General features: G+C 39.6%; 1 protein-coding gene across 1 annotated transcript; it reads right to left on the reverse strand.

The window, feature by feature from the left end:
- On the reverse strand, positions 1-26,271 carry LOC115788318 (CD209 antigen-like protein C). The gene is made up of 6 exons (XM_030741294.1): positions 26,099-26,271; positions 18,969-19,097; positions 17,865-18,035; positions 17,231-17,397; positions 15,887-16,002; positions 1-1,031 (listed from the first exon to the last, which is right to left on the reverse strand). The coding sequence occupies exons 1-6, from the start codon at positions 26,205-26,207 to the stop codon at positions 851-853; spliced, it is 873 nt and encodes a 290-aa protein (XP_030597154.1). The 5' UTR covers positions 26,208-26,271; the 3' UTR covers positions 1-850.
- Between the last annotated feature and the right edge of the window lie 746 nt (positions 26,272-27,017).

A 27,017-nucleotide genomic window follows, 5' to 3' on the forward strand; every position in this document is an offset into this window, starting at 1 on the left:
ATATAACACTATTTGTAGCTGATTCCAAATATAAAAAAGAAAGAAAAAAACACTAATAATTAGCTTGAATCCCTGATTGATAAAGTCTAAAACACAATCATATAAAAATATGAAAATAATTTTGTAGTTGAAGGCACTGAAGTCAGAGGCATGTCCAGAGGAGAGCAGGGTGTCACTCCTATTAATGCCACTGGATGAGTGCATGGATCATCCCAGTGATGGAACATACTCTACTATACTTTTTTACTCCAGCTTTTGTTATGATTAGTTGCAGATTAAAAAAAAAAAAAAAAACTAGTGATATATGATGCTGTCTTATTATAACATTTCTCAGCCGTATGAGTAATTAAAATTGTTTTTAATTTAACATGATGTACACATTAATTTATCAATAACGATTATTTTTACTTCTGCTACTTTAATGTTATTCCTTAAGTAGGGCTATGGCTTGTATCTCCACTGTAGAGGGCCAGGTTTCCTGTAATACCATCTGTATGAGGGCACAGAGCTGCACATGACAATGAAAATCATGGCCTCACCTGGCCATATAACTGGCTGTCAGTCCACTGTGCAATTATTTAGGAGCCTCTGAAAATGGAGGACTTTATATTAAATTTGTTATAATTCCTAAAAATTTGTAAAATGCCTTGAATTAAAGCTGAATGTGTGCAGTTTCAGACATGTTTAAAATCCACTGGGGTGCTGAATTGTGACAGATTATAAAAGCAGGCTATTTTAAAAGGTGAAATTGGAAAATATCAGCTTTTCCAACCTTATTAAGAAAACTGCACCAAAACAGCCTGCACAACTACTAAACAGTTCTTCTTTTGGTTATGAATATCAGAATGTCTTAGTGTGGCATAGCCGTGCTGGCGCTGGCCACCATCTCTTTCTCACAGATGAAGGGTAAGTACATGTGGCAGGGGGCGTCATACCAGCTCCGTATCGGCACTCGCTCCAACACACGTGTTTTCACGATGTAGCCGCAATCTTCGTTAATGTGGTTGTTTGGCTCACCAACCTCCCAGAAACTGTAGCAGTGGGGGTGGGGGAATGGTGGTAGAAAACACATCCAAAAGCTTTTAGCACACAGTCATGTTCACACTGGATCTGGTGGGTCAAGTTAATCATGGGAAGAAGTACAGGGGTTGGACAATGAAACTGAAACACCTGGTTTTAGACCACAATAATTTATTAATATGGTGTAGGGCCTTCTTTTGCGGCCAATACAGCGTCAATTCGTCTTGGGAATGACATATACAAGTCCTGCACAGTGGTCAGAGGGATTTTAAGCCATTCTTCTTGCAGGATAGTGGCCAGGTCACGACGTGATGCTGGTGGAGGAAAACGTTTCCTGACTCGTTCCTCCAAAACACCCAAAAAAGTGGCTCAATAATATTTAGATCTGGTGACTGTGCAGGCCATGGGAGATGTTCAACTTCACTTTCATGTTCATCAAACCAATCTTTCACCAGTCTTGCTGTGTGTATTGGTGCATTGTCATCCTGATAGATGGCACCGCCTTCAGGATACAATGTTTGAACCATTGGATGCACACGGTCCTCCAGAATGGTTCGGTAGTCCTTGGCAGTGACGCACCCATCTAGCACAAGTACTGGGCCAAGGGAATGCCATGATATGGCAGCCCAAACATTACTGATCCACCCCCATGCTTCACTCTGGGCATGCAACAGTCTGGGTGGTACGCTTCTTTGGGGCTTCTCCACACCATAACTCTCCCGGATGTGGGGAAAACAGTAAAGGTGGACTCATCAGAGAACAATACATGTTTCACATTGTCCACAGCCCAAGATTTGCGCTCCTTGCACCATTGAAACCGACGTTTGGCATTGGCACGAGTGACCAAAGGTTTGGCTATAGCAGCCCGGCCGTGTATATTGACCCTGTGGAGCTCCCGACGGACAGTTTTGGTGGAAACAGGAGAGTTGAGGTGCACATTTTATTCTGCCGTGATTTGGGCAGCCGTGGTTTTGTGTTTTTTGGATACAATCCGGGTTAGCACCCGAACATCCCTTTCAGACAGCTTCCTCTTGCGTCCACAGTTAATCCTGTTGGATGTGGTTCGTCCTTCTTGGTGGTATGCTGACATTACCCTGGATACTGTGGCTCTTGATACATCACAAAGACTTGCTGTCTTGGTCACAGATGCGCCAGCAAGACGTGCACCAACAATTTGTCCTTTTTTGAACTCTGGTATGTCACCCATAATGTTGTGTGCATTGCAATATTTTGAGCAAAACTGTGCTCTTACCCTGCTAACTGGACCTTCACACTCTGCTCTTACTGGTGCAATGTGCAATTAATGAAGATTGGCCACCAGGCTGGTCCAATTTAGCCATGAAACCTCCCACACTAAAATGACAGGTGTTTCAGTTTCATTGTCCAACCCCCGTATGTCTTTTATAGAGCATACTGTCCTTTATAGAGCAAAGGCAGTATTAGTCCCATAGTGCCTTGTAATTTATGGCACCACCACCCCTCCTGCATCCTTATGATGGCTTTGCCCCTCTTTCAAACTGGACAGCTTACTTTTAGCGGCCAGTGACAACTTGTGCTCATCTCTTTGATTAGAGCAACTTTGGCAAAGTGACAAAGTTGACTAAAATTTGTGTTCCTGGACCCCCCTTATTTTTGTTTACCTGAACACGACTCATCACACCGGCCTCATATACACTGATTTATGCCCTTATACATGGAATAAGATGATAGTTTCAATTCACCAAGAAACTATTTTTCTTTACACGTTCCTAATTTTAATTTTCTTAATTAAAAATGAAGAAAAACAACACCATTAGGTTTCAGCAGGCTTTATAGTTGCTTGAGGTTCTGAGGTCTCATTCTGCAGTAGTCCAGTGTTAAATATTTATTTGACTGCTTTCCAACCTCTAGCCTGTATATAACGGTGAAATTTTACAAATGTTACTTCATCAACTTAAATTCAAATTGTCTCCATTTACAAGCAAGTCCCATTGCTCAGCGGTCATACTGAAACACACCTAAGCACTTATAGTTGCATTTTTTGAAGCATTATTTAAATGAACTTTTATTTCTAAGGTCAACACGATAAAAAAAACTGTATGTGCAAAATATTCACTCATATCTGATAAAAATCACCTATAAGTTACTCATATAAATAAAGCAGAAGTTATGCTTCCACCACCATCTTTGGTGTTGCAAAATTCTCTCAGAAATTTCAGTTTAGATTTGAGCAATGCGCCTCTCTCTTATAATGTTTCTGCTCCTATCCAAAACCTAACCTGGCAGTAATCAAGGATGCCACAGTCTGCTCTGCACCAGTCCAACACAGCTCATCACTGTAAATGAGCCAGTTTACTGTCCTGTATAAACTTTGAATAACATGGAATATATTATTAAATATATTATTAAAACATCTAAAATTTAAAATGAATTAGGACCTTACATGTACACTAAACTTTAAATTTCTAGTCGTCACTTGGTGAACAGTCCTTACCTTTGAAAAATATCTCTCATCATCCCCTCCTGTGCTACACTCACAGAAACAGCTTGTGTATTGTGTATGTACTGAGCTGTTTAAAATTTGAAATTACCTGCCACTTCAAAAAAGTTGCTCCAGTTATGCTCAGTTCAGCATAATTGGAGCTAGATGCCAAAGTACTGCAACCACAACTTTCCTGACATCTTAATCATGAATGTATGACATAGATAAAAGGATGCAGGAAAGTAGGAATCATGTGGCGACTGTGCCATCAGCTGCAAGGTCCACCAAACTGCAACAAATGAGTATTAAACTGCCTACCAGATTTAATTAGTCCTTAATTGAAGGTGTTGAAACAAGGTTCCAGATCATTACCCCTGGTCATAAAGACTACTCAGTTTCAGTTAAGAAAAGCTCGTGGTCTACATTCTAATACAACTGGTTCTGCTTTTCATAACTGTTTTCTTGGTTGGCAGGAAGATGAGTCCCTGTTGTATTTAGTTTCGCTTTAAAGCTGTACTGACTGTATCAAAATTTTAAAAGCAATTACCTTTAGTTGCTTCTTTGTGGGTCTCTCTCTATGTTCAGTTTTGTCTTCAGTAACTGAAAAGCTGCTCTGTTGTTTTTAGATCATTCAACCATTTAAGAATAACTCATTTCTTTGCCTTGAGAAACTCTTGTGTTGCTTTTGCAGTTTGATTTGGCTCCATGTGTCCATTGTACTGTGATGCACTGCCATCAGTTTTGCAGTAGTTGTCAGAATCGGAGCAGACAGTATAGCCCTGCACACTTCACAATTCATCCTGCTATCAGCAGTCACATCCCCAATAAAAACTACAGGCCCATTTCCACTGGCAGCTCATGTCATAGCACTGTTTCCACCATGTTTGACAGATAATGTGATATATGCTGCAGATCACAAGCTATTCCTCTCCTTCTCGATAATTTAGTCCTCAAGTTATTCTAGTACCAAGTTCATCTGGGTTTCATCTGTCCATGAATTTTTTTTTTAATTCCACCACTTGCACATTTCTCTGAGCCTCATATGATAAATTACAGTGAAATGCTATAAAATACACATTAAAGATTTTGAATTAAAGCTGAAAGTCTCCATTCCATTTCGGTTTAGTTCAATTCAATTTTATTCATATAGTGCCAATTCACAACAATAGTTGCCTCGAGGTGCAAATTGTTCAGTTACACAACTGTTAAAATCCTGTGGTGGTGTAAAGAGGCAAAACTATAAAAACTGTCCCCCTAACTGCAGATTAATATTTGTCACAAGCCATGATCAGAATGGATAGTATCACTGAGGTAAAACAAGTACAACATCTTACATCTGCACTGTCACACAATCTATAGATATGTTGCAGAAATGGTAAAACAAAGGGTCAAATTATGTAAAAAAACATGATATGATTCAGAAGTGCATGAGGAAAACTCCATCCTGGAAAAGAGGAAGACAAGAGCAAAACAGGAATATCAAATGATCTGTCATCTCCAAATAAAGGAAGAGAAATCAGGTGGTCATTAGAAAATCTGTTGAATTGGCACAAGACGGGAAAAAAATTACAGTATGATGCTGAGTAAAGCAGAAGTAATACCAAAGGAAATGAAGCAAGACAGAGATGCAACAAAAATATTAACATGGCAAGGAGATGAAGAGAACCAAGCTTTGCATATTCAAGAAAAAGAAAAAAACAACCTTTCCAAGGTTCCGTGTTTGGTTCTGACACATTTTTCATGGGAGGTCACAGGTTACAGTCTCCTGTAGCACCACAAAGCTGCTCAGAGTTGCTGTTTGCTGCAAAGGCAGGCAAAGCTGACCCTGCATTCCCTCCCAGCAGTTATCTGACATGTGGAACTGTAGTCCAGCATTTAACCCTTAAATGACTCTGTTGTACTCATTGTTTCTCTACTGAACAGCTTTACTTTCAATAAGGCCAATAAACCCAGAGTTTATGCACACAAACAGGTAACAACAAATTTTTAAATTTTTGAAAAATGGTCTGTCGACCCACTTCCAGGCCATTTTTCTGTACATTGAAATCTTCAGCAATGTTTGAACATGAATGTCTCAAAAACTATTAAAGATAAAAGCTTGAAATTTTTCACTGGTTTTGCCTTCCATCAAAATGAACCAGAATCTGTAATTTGGGACAGATACACTAAAAAATTTCAGCTTATCAGCTATTATGACGTATACTCTACATGCTGTATTTTGCAGTACTGTGAAAGTCAACCATTCAAAAACTGCGACAAGTGTCCTTTGCAATGTGAAGTGTTTTATTAGTATGTGCTCAAATATGGGACGTGACAGAAATCCTGGGCTTTTTTTTTCATATTTTAACTACCCAATACTCCAACATTTTTAATGTATCTGTCTGAAATTATTCAATTCAATGCAATTATATTTATATAGCGCCAAATCACAACAAACGGTCACCTCAAGGCACTTTATATTGTATGGTAAAGACCCTACAATAATTACAGAGAAAACCCAACAATCAAAATGGCCCCCTATGAGCAAGAACTTGGCGACAGTGGGAAGGAAAAACTCCCCTTTAACAGGAAGAAACCTCCATCAGAACCAGGCTCAGGGAGGGGCAGTCATCTGCTGTGAGGGGGCTGAGGGGAGAGAGACAGGACAAAAACTATAGAAATTATAGATCTTGATCCATTTTGATGGCAAGAAAGAAAAATTGAAAATGTCAGGCTTTTATTTTTAATTTTTTAATTTTTAAGTTTTTGAGATATTAATATTCAAACATTGCTGCAGATTTCACCATGTGTAAAAATGTCCTGAAAGTGGGATCGACATACCATTTTTATAAAATATATCTTGAAAAGTATTATAATATATATATGAAGCTAAAATTTCACAGCCATCCTTACAGATGTTCAAACTTTGAAAACATTTTTATGCAAATCAGAGATGGCTGAACAGAAAATGTTTAAAGATATGAACAGATTGCTTGAAGATTTTAGCAGAAGTTGATTGGTTCAGTTTAGAAGTTAACTTCCACACTTAACTTCTTCAACTAGTGGCCCAGTTCCACTCACAGTCATACATGCCTATGTCACCAGACTATTTGACTGATGCCTGACAGATGTGGTATGAACTGTTTCTCTTCCCCTCCATACTTTTTCTTTCTTCTTTTTTTTTTTTTTTTAAACCATCATTCTGGTAATGAGTTCATCCTGGTTTCATCTGTCCAAAGATTTTTTTTTTCCTTCTTTGCAGATGTTTCTGGCAAAGTCTAATCTGGCCTTTTTGTTCTTGAGGATAGGCACTGGCCTGCACCATACCCTGTATATTTCCATTCCTGAAGGTGTCTCGTGATTGTTGATTGTCTCTACCTCCTTGAATGTTTTCTTGAGTTACTTAGCTTGTGTCAAATTGTTTTTCTAACCATGAAAATAAAACTTCATCATGCATGTCATCTTCTCTGCTCTTTCAGGCCATTGCTGAGTTGGCCGGTGCATTCACTCTTTCTAAGAATGTACCAGATTGTTGATTTGGCCACTCCTAAAGTGCTTGCTGTCTCTACCATTTGTTTTTCAGCCCAATAAAGACCTCCTTCACTTGTATCAATAACCTCATATTGAGAGTTCTAGTGAACATCTACGAAATACAAGCTCAACACTTTGAATCAACTCAAGACCTTTTATTTGCTCAATCTGTCATGGAATAACAAAGGGACAGAGCCTGGCCAAAACTGCTTGGCAGTCATTTGTCCAACTAATTTTGAGTCTTTGAAAATGGGAGACTGTATAAAAATTCCTAAACAGTTAATGCAACACTTTTGTTTAACTCTCTGAATGAAAGCTGAACATCTGCATTTTAAACATAACTTGACAGTTTGATTAAAAATGCATTGTGGTGGTGTACAGAGCCAAGAACGCAAAAAGTGCCAATGTCCATATACATGTGGACCTAACTGCAGGTTGATATATTCATTCAGTCATGAAACCCTAACCTGAACTGTGCTGAAATTAATCAAGTGCATGTCAATAATAGCAAGAAAAATCAAGGACAGCAAAATTCTTCTACCTCATTCTGTGAGGATGAAGGCAAGTTTTCATGCTGATCCATCAATTAGCTTATAGTTCATAGGACCACAGTGGCTATCATTAAACTCTAAAACTCACTCAAAATACTTTTAAGTAGTAAATATTTCCAGATGATCCAGGATCCTCTGTTGGACGCAGAAATTTTAGTTCCTGTTTGTGTTTCTGCTTTCCCAAAAGTTCTACACCAAATGGGAAGTGCTGACTTAAAATATATATTTTTTTGTATACTTCCCTCTTTGGTTTGCACTATTTGCTTGCCAAATTTCTTCATTTGTCTTTTAATGTGAATCAGCCCTGTTGCTGTACTGCTGACAGGATAAAAAACTGTTTGTAGGAAGTCAGTGCTCAGCTGAGGTGAAAGTGCAATGGTTAGTCAGTCTGTGTGCATGTGTGTGTGTTTCTCAGGCTGTGTGTGTCTCACAGACTGAAGCTGGAGATGTGAGGTAACAGAAATTAACTGTTTATTGCACAGAATCCTGTGAATACACTTATTTCTATCCATGCCCTTTCTTATAGTTTTAAATAATTCACATCAAATAAGTAAATTCTACACTTCTTTTAAACTATTGTACTTACTGGATACTCTACTGCAGCCACTTTTAAGAGTACATAGAGTATATTTACTCTAGAAGATGACCAATTACCCTTTACAAACAAAAAGCTCCAAGTTTTTCTCCTGTTGAAGTGAGCCGGCTGGCACCCAGAAAACTAGGTGCATTTTTTTCAGAGCACCAGGTGCAAATAAATCTCTTGACCTTTAATAACTGAAAGCCAATTGTTCTCAGACTGCAGGTTCCTACAGTCACTGTAGATGGAGCATAGAGTCACTGTAGATGGAGCATCAAAAACAAGTGGGGGTAAATATTACAAATACTGCAATTAAAAACAAAGAAATCTAAATTTTGAACAAAAAAATCAAAGGATATTAAATTTAACTTAGATCATTTTTAATAGTTTATCAATGATTAAGTAAGTAAGTAAAATGCATTCATATAGCACTTCCGGTTATGGCAGCCATCTGAGAGGATGTGCTTCCACCGCTCTGCTGCTCGCACCATCGAATTTTCCTAAAAACCCTTGGCCAGAATAATTCAATTCAATTCAATTCAATTTTATTTATATAGCGCCAAATCACAACAAACTGTCGCCTCAAGGCGCTTTGTATTGTGGGTAAAGACCCTACAATAATACAGAGAAAACCCAACAGTCAAAACGACCCCCTATGAGCAGCACTTGGCGACAGTGGAAAGGAAAAACTCCCTTTTAACAGGAAGAAACCTCCATCAGAACCAGGCTCAGGGAGGGGGGGTCATCTGCCGCGACCGGTTGGGCTGAGGGGAGAGAAAGACATGCTGTGGAAGAGAGCCAGAGATTAATATCAATTAATGATTAAATGCAGAGTGGAGTATAAACAAAGTAAATAAGGTGAATGAAAAGAAACAGTGCATTATGTGAACCCCCCAGCAGACTAGGCCTATAGCAGCATAACTAAGGGATGGTTCAGGGTCACCTGATCCAGCCCTAACTATAAGCTTTATCATAAAGGAAAGTTTTAAGCCTAATCTTAAAAATAGAGAGGGTGTCTGTCTCCCGAATCCAAGCTGGAAGCTGGTTCCACAGAAGAGGCGCCTGAAAGCTGAAGGCTCTGCCTCCCATTCTACTCTTAAGTATCCGAGGAACCACAAGTAAGCCAGCAGTCTGAGAGAGAAGTGCTCTGTTGGGGTGATATGGTACTATGAGGTCTTTGAGAATAATGCCTAAAGCAAGGCAAAGACCCTGCAAGTCTAATCAGCGAGCATCTAACCAAGCTAGCTCCAAAACAGAAGCAGCATCAGGTGGTGAGAACATCAGGATGCAGCTGGATTTGAGCTTTGACTCCTTCAAGGAGTTTGTTTTTGTCAAACACCACATGTAGCTGTTATTAATCTGCTGCACTGAGGCTGAACTTTATTGGGAGTTTATTGTAGAATTTATCGAGTTTTGGAGTTCATATTGTTCTTTGTTTCTCCCTGTTGATGTTCATGTGTGTCCTTAATATTGCACACATTTAGCATGTAGTTCTGCTGTCTGTGAACAGTTGGTTGCTGAATATATTTCTTTAAAGGGTATCTTTAAAGGGTACCTGATTAAGTATGAAAATACTAAAACTAATACTGAAACTAACTAAAACTAAGCATAAAACCAAAATAAAAACTAATAAAAACGAGCAAAACCACTCTGAAAACTAATTAAAACTAACTGAATTAGAAAAAAAAAGTAAAAACTAACTAAAACTAAACTATAATGTAAAATCCAAAACTATTATAACCCTGCATCTGAGTTACATACAGTTTCCCTCACTGAGTAGTTGTTACACCAGGATTCACTGATGTACACGCAGATGCCTCCTCCTTTTTTTTTTCCTGAGTTCATATTGCAGTCTGCCCGAACAGCAGAGAACCCATCCAGCTCGATAGCAGAATCAGGAATGTCAGAATTAAGCCAAGTCTCTGTGATCACCAGCATGCTAGACTCACGGTATTCAAAACATACCTTGGCGTTGATACGGAGCTCGTTCATTTTACGCTGTAGAGACCGTGTGTTGCAGAGCAAGATGCTGGGCAGGGGTGGCCGACTACCTTGTCGGCGGAACCGTTGCCGTGCTCCTCCCGTCCTACCTCTTTTCCTTCTAAGCCGTCCTGATGGTTGTATTTTCACCAATTAAGCAGGTCCGCAGGCAGTGTAGTTGAAGCAGGACGAAGGGAAAGTAGTGCCTCTCTGGAATAAGTGAGTGGAAACTCACCCTCCACATGTGAAAAAGTTTGGCACGTGTGCAGGTTTTTTTAAGATGACGAGTGCCAAAAGCAGTCTTTTTGCGAGTGATGCCATACTATTCCAACATACGCATACGGAGTTAGTCCAAAAAACAAAGTGCCGTAGAGCAAAATAGATAAAAAACCAATAAAAAAAAGATATAAAACCATAAAACAACAGCAGCAGCGGTAGTGCACGAGTCCGAGTCGCCAGCAGAGCAGCGCCACTGGAACAGCAACAGAAAAAACAAACACAAGCAACAGAACAAGAGTATGTGTTTGTTTTTGTTGTATACTGCTCTTTCAGGTGCTGTTGTGTTTGTTGTTGTTGTTGTTTGTATTTTATTAAAGATGCAGCAATGGTTGACCTTCACCCCCCTGGCACTTCCCGCCTGTCGGCTCCGGTGTTGTTTATTTAGAGCTTTCATTTAAAATGTGCAAATAAGGAAACAAATAAAGAAAATAAAGGGATAAAAAATAACAAGAGGAGCCTACAATACAGCTACTCTTGGCACAGCAAAGCTGTTTAGCACAACAGAGCATGCAGACAATAATTTCGCTTGCTGTTGGACAGGTAAAAAACAAAAACAAAAAGTAGTCAAGCTGCCCTTTTTTCAAGCTCCACAGACTATAGATCAATCAGTTTCAGTGATGGTCAAAGTAGGTATTGTCCGTAGTGCTGTATTCTGGCAGACTTTCAGAGGGTACTTCACGTAGACTTGATAGTCGGCTTCAAGGGATCCAGGTTTCCATGATCTTGTCTTTCAGGTCAGGTGCTCTGGGGCTATTATTGGGGCTTGGTACCCAATCTCGGATTGTGGGAATGATGATATCTCCCCCCGACCTGTCGTCCTGAGCTATGCGTTGTTTTGATGTCAGTCTGGATGCTGGATGTTGAAGACTCCAAAGGTTCCACATCCTCTTCATGTAACCCCTTTAGGGCCTGGGGACCCTTACTGGATGCATGCCCTGGCCGGGATTCCAAAGACAAACAGCATTCACACAGCAAAAGTATATTTACATTTATATATTTACACAGGGAGGGTACCTGTCAATAAATATCTATTAATAAATAATGTAAATTGATTGGACATGGGTTTGAAGTATTGCAGAAGTTGACATTGCAATCAAATATCGCACTTATTACCAAGAGGAAAGACATTTGCACAGTTCAGTTTTTATTGCTCTGTGACTGTCTTATGGGATGAAGGAGCTGGTGAAATAATTGTGATGTGTTTAGAAATCTAATAGCCCATGGATAAAAACAGTTTTTCAGTCTGTTGGTTCTGCATTTCTAGGACCTGAAGAATTTGTCTGATGGCAGAAGGTTAAACAGTACATGACCAGGCTGAGTAGCGTCTGTGGAAATTTTCCTGGCCCGGCAAAGGGAGCTAGTGATGTCTTCCAGGGTGGGCAGAGGGCTACTAATTACCTTTTCTGCCATCCTGTTTCCTCTCTGCAGAGCTTTCCTGTCTGCTGCTGAGCACCACCGTAATGCCGTGTGTCAGTACTGATTCATTGGTGGCCCTGTAAAAAGACACGAGCAGTTTCTACTCCAGGTGATACCTCCACCAACAGAAGGTGGAGCCTTTGCTGAACCTTTTTGACCAACATAGATGTGTTGGCTGCCCAGGTCAGGCCATCTGATATTTTTGTTCCCAGGAACTTAAAGATGGCCACCCTCACTACACTTTCTTCATTATCAGTAAGTGGAGCATGGTCCCCTTGCTGACTCCTGGGGTTAATGACCATCTCCTTGTTTTTTGGGGTGTTTAGCTCCAGGTTATTCTTGGTACATCACTCTGTCAGCACCTGTGTGTCCTCTCTCTATGCTGACTCATCACCCCCCGTGCTCAATCCAACTAAAGTAGTGTCATCAGCGAACTTGATGATAGAGTTCAAGGGTGGATGGGAGTACAGTTGTGCAAGTAGAGGATGTACAGGGGTGGGCTCAGTATACAGCCCTGGGGGGAGCCAGTGCTGAGTGATGACAGGGAAATCTGACCCATCTTGTAGGCAGTTGGTCAGAAAGTCCTTGATCCATGAGCAGATTTGGGAGGAGAGGTTTAGGGAGCTCAGCTTCTCAATCTGGATGTGGTGGATGATGGTATTGAATGCCAAGCTATAACTGATGAACAGCAGTGCCTGGGAGCTCCAGGTGAGTTAGGGCAGTGTGGAGTGTGGTGACACTGGCGTCTTCTGTGAAGTTTTTAGGCATGTAGGCAAACTGGTGTTTGTCATGGGACTCAGGTAAGCAGGCTTTGAGGTGCCAGAGGACAAGTCTTTCAAAGCATTTAATGACCACTGATGTCAGCACCACAGGTTTGTAGTAATTGAGGCTTGAGATGATGGTTCTTTTTGGCACCAGGATGATGGTGACTGCCTTTAAAGGATGGAACCTGAGACAGGGAGGTGTTGAAGAGTCCAGTCAGGACCCTGTCAGCCTGTCTACACTTGTGCGAAGTACTATGCCTGTAACTCCGTCAGGATTTATTGCCTTTATTGCACGCTTCACCTGGTGTTCCTGTGGGGTGAGAGTGGGATGACTGGTGGTTTGGTGGTTCACCTCTGGAGTGGTAGGTCTGGGTGACTTGAAGATGTTTTCAGGTTACTGAAAACATCTTGACTGCATGTAATCATCATTAGGCAGTTACTGCTGCCTAATGATGATTAGACAGCAGTCTCTGATTGTTCTGTTGTCTGCCTGCAATAATTTCTATTCAGCTGATTTATGAATGACTGATCTAGCGTTAGGCAGAAGGATGCCAGGAACTGGAGGTTTGTGTAGATATCTTGCTAGTCTATCCCAGAGGCCCGCAGAACCTCAGGACAATGTTTACACACATGACAAAGCAGCAGATGAGGATACAAAACTTTCAACAGCATCTGAGAAACTTCTGTCTGAGAGGTAAGAGGAAAACCAATCTAAGGCTGACCCAGAGATACCCATCGATGTCCTTAGCCTGTCAATCAAAATGCTATGATGGACTGTATCAAATGGTGCTGTTAAATCCAGGAGTGCAAGAACAGAGTATTCATCTACATTTCTCTTCATTAAAGTATCATTGGAAACTCTAAGAAGAGTGGTTTCTCTAGAGTGCAGGTGATGAAACCCAGACTGAAACAAATGTTATATTTAGCTAAAATTGTCATGGACTGGGGTCCGTTTGACCTTATGTGTTTTGTTTTGGCTTTATTTTGTCTGTTCTGGGGTTTTGTGTTGTGGGGTTTGGTTATGTCTTGATTTTCTACTTCCTTTTATTTTCTGGTGTTTGGTGTCAGGTCTGCGTCTCTGTTCCCTTGAGCCACTTCCTGTTTTATTTTGGCAGTCCTGTGTTCTCTGTGCTTTGTGTTTAGTTTTGCTTCCCCTGTGTTATTAGGTTCATTTGTTTCATCTGTTGTTCTCTGTTGTTTCCACTCTCCCTGATTTCCTTGTGTGTATTGAAGCCCTCAGTTTTTCTCTGTTCATTGTTGTGGTGTTGTCTGTGTTTACCCCTTAGCTGTGTGTCTTTGAGTTTAGTGATTTGAGTTTATATTTTCTCCCAGGCTTGGCATTCTGCCTTTTTGTTAGATTTGGTTGCAATTTTGGATTTTTGAATTTTGTTTTTGTTCCTTTGTTCCCTCAGCAATAAAGCTATTTTAAGTTTAGTTTTTGTCCCACGTCCTGTGTTTGGGTCCACCCCTTCCACCACACAGCTCCAACTGTGACAAAAACATTTAGCTGTTTGGCCACAACTTTTCCTAAAATTTTTGACATAAAAGGCAACTTTGCAGCTGGTCTACAATTCTGAGGGAGAGGAGGATCACCATTAAGCTTTTCAATATGGGATGAATAACAACCTTTTTAACCCTTTAACAGCGGGCGATCGCCACTCATACATCTGTTACCTGCCCTTACTTGCCGTGAACAGCTGGTTAATGCCAAGCATATCATCCCTGTGATGTCTGATAAAATGCATTTTGAATTACCATAATTATATGACAGTTTGTCCTATCGGAAAATTTCAAATGGTTTCTGAAACCTGAGAAATTGTGCTTCACACCCAATATAGGGTTATTATGGTAATTTTTGCAGGAAGTTTATGAATGTGGCAATTTTAAAGTTAACAGGCCCACTGGTGGGCCCATGGTAAGTAAAATATCGGGGGACAAAGCCAGTAACCAGAGACCTGTTGATTACTGTTAACACACATGACCCAATGCTGTAGAAAACCTTGAATAGAAATGTGGGTAAAACATAAATTGAACAAGAGGTTTCATGCTATCAACCACATTTGGGAGATCTTTTGATGATATTGGTGAGAAGTTCTCCAGGATTAATTGTCGAGCGGCCATAAAGCGGAAGGAGAAAGAGAAGGCTTTATGTTAGCTCTGATATCATTAACTTTCCCAGTGAAAAAGTGCAAAAAGTTTATTAGTGACTTTTTAAAGTGTCAGGGAGTAAGGAGCAAGCGCCCAAACACAAGACGTGATGAATGAAATTAGAAAAGAGCAAAAAGACTGAGAAGTAAAAGGAAAAAAAAGACAAAAGACAAGAAACCACAGAAACCAATCAGGAACAAGACGCAGTCTGAGAGCAAACTCCACCAAGCCAGCTCACTCTCTGGGCAGTGTTTACTTTTACATTAGAGTTTTGTATTTTGTATAAATTCACTTTGTTTTCATTGTTCTTTTTAAACATATCTAAAGTAGTGCAGTAAAACACATGTGCAAAGTGCAAGTATTTGTTATTTGCCCTGTTAAAACTAATTTTTAATATACTTTATATTATTTTGAGTATGCTCAAGTATATTAAAATCAACACAATTTTTTATATATATATATATATATATATATATATATATATAAATTTGTGTGGATTTATTATTTTTTTCTTTGCAATACTTTCTTTATAGATAAAACATATTTTGGGGTCAACTTGAAAGAAGAGCAGACGTGAAATGGAGACGTGAGGTCAGAGGTCTACCGTGACTTGATATCTTCACAGAGTACTTTCTATATGTTGACAATATACACCATTCTTTTAAGAATCATTGTTTCTAAGTTATCAGGCTTTTTGGCCATTTTGGACCAATACATCATGAAGTTTACCTTGAAGATGTTGATGGATGTGAGCCAAATTTTAATAGATTAACATAACCCCACTCCGCACTCCTACAAAGTTTTATCAGAATTCATTCAAAACTTTTCGAGCTATTGTGTTTAAAGAGAGAATGACACACATGCAGACACAGATTCACACATGCTACCAAAAACATGATATCCTTGGCAGAGGTGAAAAATATAAAAAAAAAACTGGACCAAAGAAAAAAGATCTGGACTAAATCTAAAATTGCTGCCTTGCAAAAATGAGTAATAGGTTATACAATACAGCTCTGAGGTTTGGCACCAAACTTGTTTTTCATTCATACATTTTCATTGCAGCGCTGTCCAAATCCTCCACAAACTGAGTCTTTAAACCTACTGCATGTCTGCTTTTTAAAAGTGAACCTTTTTCAGCTCTGAACAGGTTGAGAGAAAGGTAAGTGGAGAAATGACCTACCCTCCGATCACTGGAGTGCCGTCAACCCACTTCCACTCATCTTCTGTTTCTCCATCAGTGATGCCAAACCAGTAGGAATTCCAGTGTCCTCTGGGAAGAAGATTCCATAGGAATGTCTGAAAGGAAACATACACTGGAACCATTCGCATTCAAGAAGCATTCATCAAGGACCTTTATAGAGTAAAGCACCTTCATGGAGTCAGCTCTGTCCCTACTTTCCTGACAGGAACTTTCATACTGTAAATCTAGAACAGATCAAACAAAGCATAAATGCATCTCTCTGTGCCCCTGAGCTATTACCAAAACATACATACAGTAGCTCTGTGTTAATCTGCTGCTGGAAATAGTCCTCAACAAAAGCTAATTTTCTTGAAACGTGTGCTGACCTGGCTGGCATTTTTACAGCATTACTACATCTTCAAATGAATGGTTTGGAACTGAAAGTGGAGGGAAGTCAGATAGGAATACATCACTGATTGATTCTTATGGAATATTTAGTTACACACTTGTGGTTTAACCACTGATCCACAAACAGAACCTGCCATACAGCAGGGTGTAACTGTTCAAGACACTGTTTAAGACATTTCCTCTCAGATGTACATGTGAGAATTTAAATGTGTGAAGTTCTAGCTTAAAATCTGTGTGATGTTGTGTATGTATAGTACCAGTCAAAGGTTTGGACACACGAGTATATGATGTGAATTTTGCCAATTTCTAACACAAAGGATGATAAAGCAGGGTATTATTTTGTGATTGACAACCTGCTATTACAGGAACGTGTAGTGGGTCTCTCAGTTAGATTGCTGCCACGCTCATTACATCTGGGTTCAACACCCAGAAACTGAAATGCCAAAAGCACACAGTTTGAAGTTTCATCAGAGATGAACTCATGTAAAACAGAGAATCTCTTTTTATGAGACATCTATATACAAATATGCAGAATCTTTATGCAACAGATTTTTGGTACCAGAGGTTTTCAGATATTTGATTAGTCTAAGAAGTATTCACAGTCAGTGGATCCATGGCGTGACAGTTTACATATTTGCCTAACAAGCAAAAGATCCACACTGTGATCCCAGCAGGAGACACAGATCCATCGGGAGTTGTGTCAGGAAGGGCATCTACAAATCTACAAAACTACAAATCTGCCAGATCAAATCAGCAGAGCTACTCACTGCTGTGCCCTTTCTGAATAAGTCAATATTCATGTGCAGAGCAAAACATTATCTAAAATACTAATGCCTGTTAACTGAAGACAACTTAATAGATTCTTTTGTTCCGCTTCCTTGGGGATGGTGGTTTTATAGTTGGCACGCTGCCACCATGAAATTTGCCAGACTTTACCTGCTCTTCAGCTGTGTGGATGATGGCCAGGTGAGCTCCTTGGCTCTCACAGAACGACTTGCTCTCTGGCCAGTCCCGTGAGTTCCTGGAGATTAAGTAACAGCTGTTGTTAAAGAGGTGCCAGTCGTTGGGACAGGTGATAGGAGCCAGTGTCACCACAGCAGGAGCTGACAAGACAAAAAAAAAAAAGCAACCGACTGATACAGCATGAAATAATAGCCTGAAAGCTCTGCACACAGATATTAAAACAATGCCTGGTAATTGATTTGGTATATTTTTGTGGCTTTCAACAGAATTGTGTAGCCTAACATAATAATGCTTATATTACAATAAATTTATCATATTCAAGAGAATCAAGAATCAATCAAGAATCAAGAGATTTTATTGTCATATATATGTATTGGCTTATGTTTCAAAACAAAGTATAAAAATCTTTATTAAACATGACAGCAAAAAGGGTTATAGTGGAAGAATGTATCAGAACAACAGTAAATAGATGTTAAACAAAAAGATTTAAAGTTACAAAAATGTCAAATGAAAACAGAATGATAAAGTCAAAATGACCAAGCATCTGTATTTCACAGCTGATAGTGAATGCACGGATGAGCACAAAAAGCAAAAACAAGGAGTCTACCTTTAGTAGCCACCTTTGCAGCGAGTTTAGCCTGCAGGTAGTCCCTCTCTTTCTGCAGCTGTTCCTTCTCCTGCTTCAGTTGGTTTATGGTCGCCGTCAGAGTCGACACGTTTACCTCCTGTGTCTGCTTCCATAAGGGCGCCTCACCGCCACCCTGAGGTTTGTTCTTATCTGTCAAAAATATGAAAGGAAGGATAAGTAAGTTTGAAGATACACTGTGGTATACTTCAGTATTATTTTTAGCCCACATGAAACACCTTCTGGAAAAATATTCATTGTGAGGCTGTGCTTACTGCCAGCATTTCAAACATGTTGACAATGACAATGTTAGCTTGGTGGTGGAACCCTAACCATGTTTACTACTAAGTCTTATGATGCTAGCATTTTCTTATTAGAAATAAATACTCTAAAGTTTTATGAAGTCACTTCTCAGTTCAAAGCTTGATCTGATGATGCCAGCAAATAAATAAAAAACATACCACCAAACTAAGCTCAAACATGTATTCTTTCTATTGGATTGTATGAAATTTTTCCTGCTTGTACTTTGAGGTTTGACCTCAGTAAACACACGCTTAAGAAATTTATGGTTTAAATTGCAAGTTTAATTTCTTATTGCATATTCAACAATGTTCATTGTTCTAAATTATGTTCCCACTACGAGTAAAATAGACAATACAGTGAAGTATAACTAATAGGGCTACCTTGTTGCTACTGCTACACGCAGAACAATTCGCGATTGGTATGGGAGAAGAAGCTTGCATGGAACAGGAGATCACATGGTCTCTATCGCTTTCAGCTACACCAGTTTTCATATGTACACAAACTTTATGTGCCATGTTGAAATGCTGATTAAATGGTAACACCACCTCACTGAAGCATGTCAAAACAACTCTACAGCAGCTGAGTGACAAATGTAGACTAGGATAGTTGCAAGAACTAGTGATGTGGTACATTTTCTCATTTTTATCATTAATTTAAATCTAATAAAACGTAACAATTACAACATCTTCTTTTCTTTGAAAAACATGTTTTACTGCCAGTAAAGTGTTTGTGAGTTTGTGTTCAAACCAGAATGTAGGTAAAGTCTGACAGTTGTGCACTCACATTGTGCAGTGACGGCTATGATGGAGATCAGCAGGATGGCGCACAGCGCTGCCAAGCAGATGGTGGCGAGGCGGTATGGCCTGGCGGCACTCAGCCTCTGGATCAGTCCGACTGCTGACACTGGTGGAGCTGCAGAGAAGAGAAAGATGGTTTATATTAAAACAACAAACTGTGTTTTTGATCAGTGCAGGCTTCAATTAAAAAAAAAAAAAAAAAAAAAAAATGCAAAAGGCTTGTTTTAAGGGACTTTTTGTAATAATCTAATTTTACCAAAATTTTCACTGAGCCAATATCTGATCAGTGGGTGAGTTGAAATGTTTTGGATGTGTGTTGTTCTTTTTACTTTTTCTTAGCTTTTGGTACTTCTTTAATCCCTGCTGCCATTTCCTCATAAGGCTTGGCCCTTTCACAGGCTGCTACTGTAAGCCTGAAGGTGTTCCTGATGACTCGCCCGGTTAGAAAAAGGTTAGAACTTCTTGCTGCACTCTCTTTTGGTTAAAATTGGTATGACACATACTGCACAGCTCTAGTTAACCTTCAGCTGGTATTGCTTCAGCACAAGTTATAGAAGGTTTTTCTACATATTCTGATGCTAGTTTCAGTTCATTTCTGAAGATTTAAAATAATTTTTAAACATGGGACTTTACAACAGGTTATTTGTTCTGCACCACTGAAAACAATGGCCTAATGTATCCTGACATGTAAAAGCCAGATTAGGCAGTATGACAAAATCTTCTAGATAGATAGATACTTTATTGATCCCAAAAGGGAAATTGTGTTTCAGTAGCAAGAAAAAGAGAAATACAATCTATAGTAACGAAACATGAAAGTGAGAGTGCAAATAATGAGTGCAAAAGTACATATAGAAACAAAACTAGTTATATGTAAAAACATTGGTAAAGAAGAATAATATTAAGGCTGGCATTGTACAAGAGTGGCATTGTACAGCTTTGAGTTTACCTCGTTTGAGATGAGGCACATTAACCCGGTTTTCTGCGCTGTGGTTTACCGGCCCCCCAAATACAACAAAAACTTCATAAATGACTTCTCTGATTTTCTAGCAGGGATTATACCTAATTATGAATATGTTCTTATTGTTGGAGATTTTAATATACATGTGTGTTGTCCTGATAAGCCACTGGTAAAGGACTTTTTAAGCCTTCTTGACTCTTTTAACCTGGTACAGGCCGTACCCGGCCCTACACATGAGCACGGACACACACTGGACCTGGTTCTTTCCTGCGGTCTGCCTGTGACTAACCTGGAAATCTGTGACTCTGTATTCTCGGATCATCTGCCTGTGTTATTCACTGTTAGTTTGACACGTACTGCAGTTAAAACTCGCGCTCCTGTTCGGCGCTGTCGGGTTATTAACCCGTCCACTGCCGCTCAGTTTTCTACTGCTTTTTTTCACCTCTGTGGTTCGTTTGACTTTCTCTCCTCTGATACAGAAGAGCTTATTTCTTGGTTCTACTCTTCCTGTCAAACCATCCTGGACTCGGTGGCTCCATTAAAAACCAGGCAGCCAAAGACTAAACCTGAGCCGTGGTTTAATGACAGAACTCGTGCTGTGAGGAGGGAATGTCGCCGAGCTGAACGAAGGTGGAAAAAAGATAAACTGCAGGTGACTCTTCAAATTTTAAAAGACTGCTGGCGTCACTACCAGAGCACGGTTAAAGAGGCAAAAAGGGAATACTTTGCAAAAATTATTTCCTCCAACAGCCATAACCCACGTCTTTTGTTTAACACTATTAACTCTGTGCTTAATGCTCCACAGAATGCCTGTTTGGAAGCTTCTCCTGATACGTGCAATAATTTTCTGCGTTTTTTTATTGAAAAGGTTGCTAGTACCAGGGCTCTCATCACAGCTCCTGGTTCTGACACCTCTGTTTCAGTCCCTTGCTCTGCTGTTTTCACTCAGTTTGAGTCTGTGACTCTCTCACTTTTAGAGGATGTGGTCGGCCATATTAAGCCATCAGGTTCCCCCCATGATCCTGTCCCTCCACGATTTTTTAAAGAAATTTTATCTAGTATAGGGCAGCCTGTTCTTACCATTATAAATAGCAGTCTGTCCTCAGGTGTGGTCCCTGCTATTTTTAAACATGCAGTAGTCCAGCCACTGCTTAAGAAACCTGGTCTTGATCCTGCTGTGCTGGCTAATTATCGGCCTATTTCCAAGCTGCCTTTTCTTTCTAAGGTTTTAGAAAAAATTGTGTACTGTCAGCTGAAACAGTTTTTAGATGAGAATAGCACCCTGGAGGTTTTTCAGTCAGGTTTTAAAACCCTTCATAGCACAGAATCTGCTTTATTAAGGGTTTTTAACGACATCCTTCTTGCATGTGATTCTGGGAACCATGTTGTTCTGGTTTTACTTGACCTAACTGCTGCCTTTGATACAGTAGATCACAACATTTTAATATCTCGTTTACACCACTTAGTAGGCATTGGTGGCACTGTTCTTAAATGGTTCAGTTCTTACCTGGCAGAGAGAACTTTTTCTGTGAGCATTCTTGATGCTGAATCATCTGCTGCTTCTCTGCCATGTGGTGTACCGCAGGGCTCAATTCTGGGCCCACTGCTTTTCTCACTGTATTTACTGCCTCTGGGTTCTATCCTCAGAAAACATGGAATCTCATTTCATTGTTATGCTGACGATTGTCAAATTTATTTGCCCTTGAAGAAGAAGGATATCCATTCCATAAAACATCTCCTGGCATGTCTAGGTGATATTAAAGCTTGGTTGGCCTTGAACTTTTTAAATTTTAATGAAAAGAAAACAGAGGTAATGGTGTTTGGACCCAGTGGCTCCTGTGAGTCCTCCTCTGTTGACCTGGGACCCTTGGAGGTATATTTTAAACCCATTATTACTGATCTTGGTTTTAAGGTGGACAGTGATTTTAAATTGGACAGCCAAATCAGAGGTGTGGTTAAGTCCAGTTTTTATCATTTGAAGCAATTGGTATCAGTAAAAGCATTTCTATCTAGGCAGCATTTTGAAACAGTGATCCATGCTTTTATTTTATCTCGACTGGATTACTGTAATTCACTTTATTTTGGAGTCAGTCAGTCGCTACTCTCACGTCTGCAGCTGGTTCAAAATGCTGCTGCACGACTTTTGATGGGAACTCAAAAGAGAGAGCACATGACCTCTGTCCTGGCCTCACTTCACTGGTTGCCTGTACATTTTAGGATTCATTTTAAGATTCTTATGTTTGTTTTTAAATCTTTGCACAATCTTGCCCCGCCTTACCTCTCTGAGCTTCTTCACCCCTACATACCTTGCCGGTCTCTCAGGTCAGCAGACCAGCTGCTCTTGGAGGTACCAAGATCAAGAAGGAAGCTCAGAGGGGACAGGGCTTTCTCTGTTGTTGGTCCTAAGTTATGGAATGACTTGCCTTTGCAGGTTAGAGCGGCCCCTTCACTGTCCACTTTTAAAGTTCGTCTTAAAACCCATCTTTTTTCCTTGGCTTTTAACTCCAGCGGGATCTAGTTTTAAACTGTTTTTTTTTTTTTTTTTTTTTTTTTAACCTGAAAGAGTTATTAAATTGTTATTTATTTGTGTTTTAATGTACAGCACTTTGTGTCAGCTGTGGTTGTTTTAAAGTGCTTTATAAATAAAGATGGTATGGTATGGTATGGTAAGAGTACTGAGTACTGCACTGATAAATAATATGTATATATACACTATGAATCAGAATATGTACACAAAGACTCTGGATGACAGCAGCAAGAGGGTATAATACAAAATTTGTGTGCGGGATCTTATGTCATGACAGGTCTACAGTATTTTGTTCCAACATAATAACTAAACAGATAAAATGTTGAAAAGCACATTTAATAATGAAGGCACAATTATTTTGAATAATTTTTTATAACTTCACTCATTCCTGTGGGAAAAATGGAATGATAATTTCTACAGCTTTACTTTGCTCTGCTGGCAGGAATTTCAAGTGTATAAGTGTTGAAATTTTCTAAACACAAATGTCCTTGAACAGCTCACCTGAACTCTGTTCAGACTTGTAAAGGCCAAAAATGCCAGAACAGCTTCTGTTTGACATTTACAATCATCTAACAAAATTGTCTGCTGGCAGGAAATTCACTGAATTTGTTTTGGGGTAAAGCCTGGGTAAATCCAGCTGGGTATGGTGTAGTGCTATCAACACTGATGGCATAATTCACTTTTGTATACATGTCCGGTTATGGTTATGGTTATGGTTAGGTTGTTTGTTCACCGTCTTTAATGTTGTGATTCATGTAATGGTCGTGGTCTCTTTAAGAGTCCCGATGACGTTTTTTGCTGTTGGTGTTTTTTTGGCTAGCGTGTTTTCCGGTGTTAATAAACACGACTCACGGAGTCTTAAAGTGAGAAGTTTCCCGTTCGTTTTTCCACGCAAGGTTAACTTCCACAATGGTTTGATTCTTTTTTTTTTTTTAATTTACCACTAATAAACAACAACTTTAAGGTGAGGGTATAAATGAAGACTACTGTGATGATCCAGTCATCATGGCTTAGCACCACCTAGGTAATAAAACAACCTTAACATATTCAGAGACAAAACCCATATTACTTGAAACATGTTCAGTTACAATTTTACATCTTGTTAATTTGGGTATGCTTTTTCAGGCATTTTTGGTGATTTTGGAGCGGCCAGTTAAACTGTTCACACCTTTGAACTTGTGACAACATAAGAAGTTGAACTTGAACAACAATGCTCATTGAGGACATCTAATCAACACCCCACTGATAGCGGTTGCAAGGAAAAGAGTAAAACTGAATTCAATTGAAACTTTACAATGACAAAATTACCAACTGAGAGACCAGAGTTCCCTTGTTTACTCTCATCAGCTCTCATACTCTGAGGTGTCAACAGGTGGGATGGGGACTTTCCTCAGAACTGCTGAACTCTCCTTTTTGTTTGTTCCTTCTTTGATGTAGCTGTTTCTTTGGTATTTGTCACTTCTTTTCCCTTGCATTTTCTTTCTTTGGAGTAAGGCCATGGAATTGATCTGCAAACATTTTGATGTGGTCAGACAGCTTGTTCTCTATCTCCTCTGTAAGAACCCTTTTGCTTCTGCTGTTTCACTGCTGCTTACTACTTTCAGTTTTCTTTTTTACCTCACTCTTCTTTATGAACCTTCACGATGTTGATCTGTCAGTGTTTCTGTCCTTTGCCACAGTGCTGATAGATTTTACATCCTTAACATTGGGGAGTGCCCCAGTTGGTCCTTCTCTTATACATTCTTATCATAATAGCTCTTTTGCAATGTGAAAAAAATATGGCTTACAGTTATTGGATTTTGGTAGGGGTAAGCTGAACCAGTGGTTCAATGGTCTTTGGCTCACTTTGCCACACAGCAGCCATTTTGGAGAAAATGGTCCAGTTTAGCTAATAAAGCTAATCTTTAGCAAAATGATTAACATGGGTTTATAGTTTGGGAATCCAACAACATATACCATGGATAACAATACTTTAAAATAAATTCATCTTGATATAATTTTCATTAAACAGGCTGTCCTAAAAGCTCCCTGAAAAGCCTTCAGCTGATCCAAAATGCTGCAGCTAGAGTACTGACAGGGACTAGAAAGAGAGAGCATATTTCTCCCATATTGGCCTCTCTTCATTGGCTCCCTGTTAAATCTAGAATAGAATTTAAAATTCTTCTCCTCACCTACAAGGTCTTGAATAATCAGGCACCATCTTATCTCAAAGACCTCATAGTACCATATCACCCCAACAGAGCACTTCTCTCTGACTGCTGGCTTACTTGTGGTTCCTAGGATACTTAAGAGTAGAATGGGAGGCAGAGCCTTCAGCTTTCAGGCGCCTCTTCTGTGGAACCAGCTTCCAGCTTGGATTCGGGAGACAGACACCCTCTCTATTTTTAAGATTAGGCCTAAAACTTTCCTTTATGATAAAGCTTATAGTTAGGGCTGGATCAGATGACCCTGAACCATCCCTTAGTTATGCTGCTATAGGCCTAGTCTGCTGGGGGGTTCACATAATGCACTCTTTTCTCATTCACCTTATTTACTTTGTTTATACTCCACTCTGCATTTAATCATTAATTGATATTAATCTCTGGCTCTCTTCCACAGCATGTCTTTTCTCTCCCCTCAGCCAAACCGGTCGCGGCAGATGACTGCCCCTCCCTGAGCCTGGTTCTGCTGGAGGTTTCTTCCTGTTAAAAGGGAGTTTTTCCTTTCCACTGTCACCAAGTGCTGCTCATAGGGGGTCGTTTTGACTGTTGGGTTTTCTCTGTATTAATGTAGGGTCTTTACCCGCAATACAAAGCGCCTTGAGGCAACTGTTTGTTGTGATTTGGCGCTATATAAATAAAATTGAATTGAATTGAATTGAATTAAACATGAAATAATACAAATTTACTTTGACAAGGAAAAATTGGTTATTTGTGGAAAAATGTCTTACCACTTGTCACATGTACTCCTGCCTTTTTCAGTAGAATCGAAATGATGGCTGCCACCTAAAAGCAAGGTCATGTGACCCTAGAGAAGCATAGTTGCTAATATACAGGGGGTGGGTCATCTTACCCACTGACTCATCTTACCCCACTCTCCTCTATCCATTTGAGGGTTAGGGTTAATAATTTATTTAAAAACAAACACTGATTTAGGCTTCACAGCGTCAGACACCTGCTGCAGACTGACTGCACTGTCTGTAAACCCTCAGTCACATTTACGGTTTTAAAAGTTGTACCCTGTGTATAAAACCACAGGCTTCACAGAGCAAATCCCAGTAAATCATAATCATCTGAGTCTCTGCACATGAAACAGTCTGTAATTAATTAACCTTTTACACCATTATGTTTATGCAATGCAGGCCTTTGTGACTTTCCTAGGTAAACATATCTAAAAGTTATCTTCCTTTTTATTATCCTTCTAAAAGGTAAGCATTCAATCACTGATGAAAACCTGCAGATGAATGGAAGTGAAATCATTGGCACCACAGAACCTTAAGGTAAAAATGCAGCACAAACATCAAGAAACAGCTCACAAATCTCACTTTGATCACTTTGTTATCAGCACACAAGTTCGTGTCTCAGTAAACTCAGATATTTAAAAATGAAAGAAAATCCACCCGGAATGCCTCAATAGATATGCAAGTGCTTACCACTGTGTCCCACATCTGGCCCGTGGTGTACCTCCTCATGACCGGCCTCAGTATCTATCAGTTTGGAGTACATGCCCTCACAGCCCGCAGAGCTCCCAGTGGTCGACATTTCACTGCAAGATGAAAAGTCTCAGAAGAGAGTGAAGCTCCTCTCCAGCTGTTGCTCGGTATGAACAGCTTCACACCAATGAAGTCAAGCATAGAAGAGAAAGAGAGGTGATTTCCTGTCCCAGCTTTCAAAATAAAAGCCTGGATAAAGGGTGAATCCCCCCCACATCAGTTTGAGTAGTTACATTCAGTGCAAAATAAAGGACAATCACACTGTAAAAAAAAAAAAAAAAAAGAAAGAAAGAAAGAAAGAAAAAGAAAAAAACAGACCACAAAGAGACCAAAGAGTAATTAATAAGGCTTCAATCAATCACAATGAAATGAGAAACAAATGAAATGCCCTCAAATGCCATCAAAATAATCAAAGATAAAAACTCACAAAGATCATAACACAAACACAAAGACACTTGGTACATAAACAAAAACACAAAATGTGTCATTTCCTGGGCTGTGCGCCCACTGATTTGTTTTATTCTTGTGGGTTCTGTTTTCACTGAGTTCTGTTATGTTCCTAGTTTGTTTTCATCATCCATCTTAGTTCCTGTGTTGTTATTAGTTATTGTTTACATTTTGATTTCCTAGTTTTCTTTGTTTCTGTCTCCCCGGTGTCTGTTTCCCTGCTGTGTGTCTCTCTGCCACTTAGTTTTGTATTTAGCCCTGGCACCTGTCCAGCCCCGCTTATTTTGTATTTTATGTCTCCTGTCATTCCCCTAATAAACCACCCTTCAAGATTAAGTTCAGTCTGTCTTTTTTCAGAAGACGTTTAAACTATTACCAGATGTAGATACATCTAATATTATAATAGCAGGGG

Source organism: Archocentrus centrarchus, chromosome 11 (genome assembly GCF_007364275.1).
Source record: "Archocentrus centrarchus isolate MPI-CPG fArcCen1 chromosome 11, fArcCen1, whole genome shotgun sequence".
Taxonomy (NCBI): domain Eukaryota; kingdom Metazoa; phylum Chordata; class Actinopteri; order Cichliformes; family Cichlidae; genus Archocentrus; species Archocentrus centrarchus.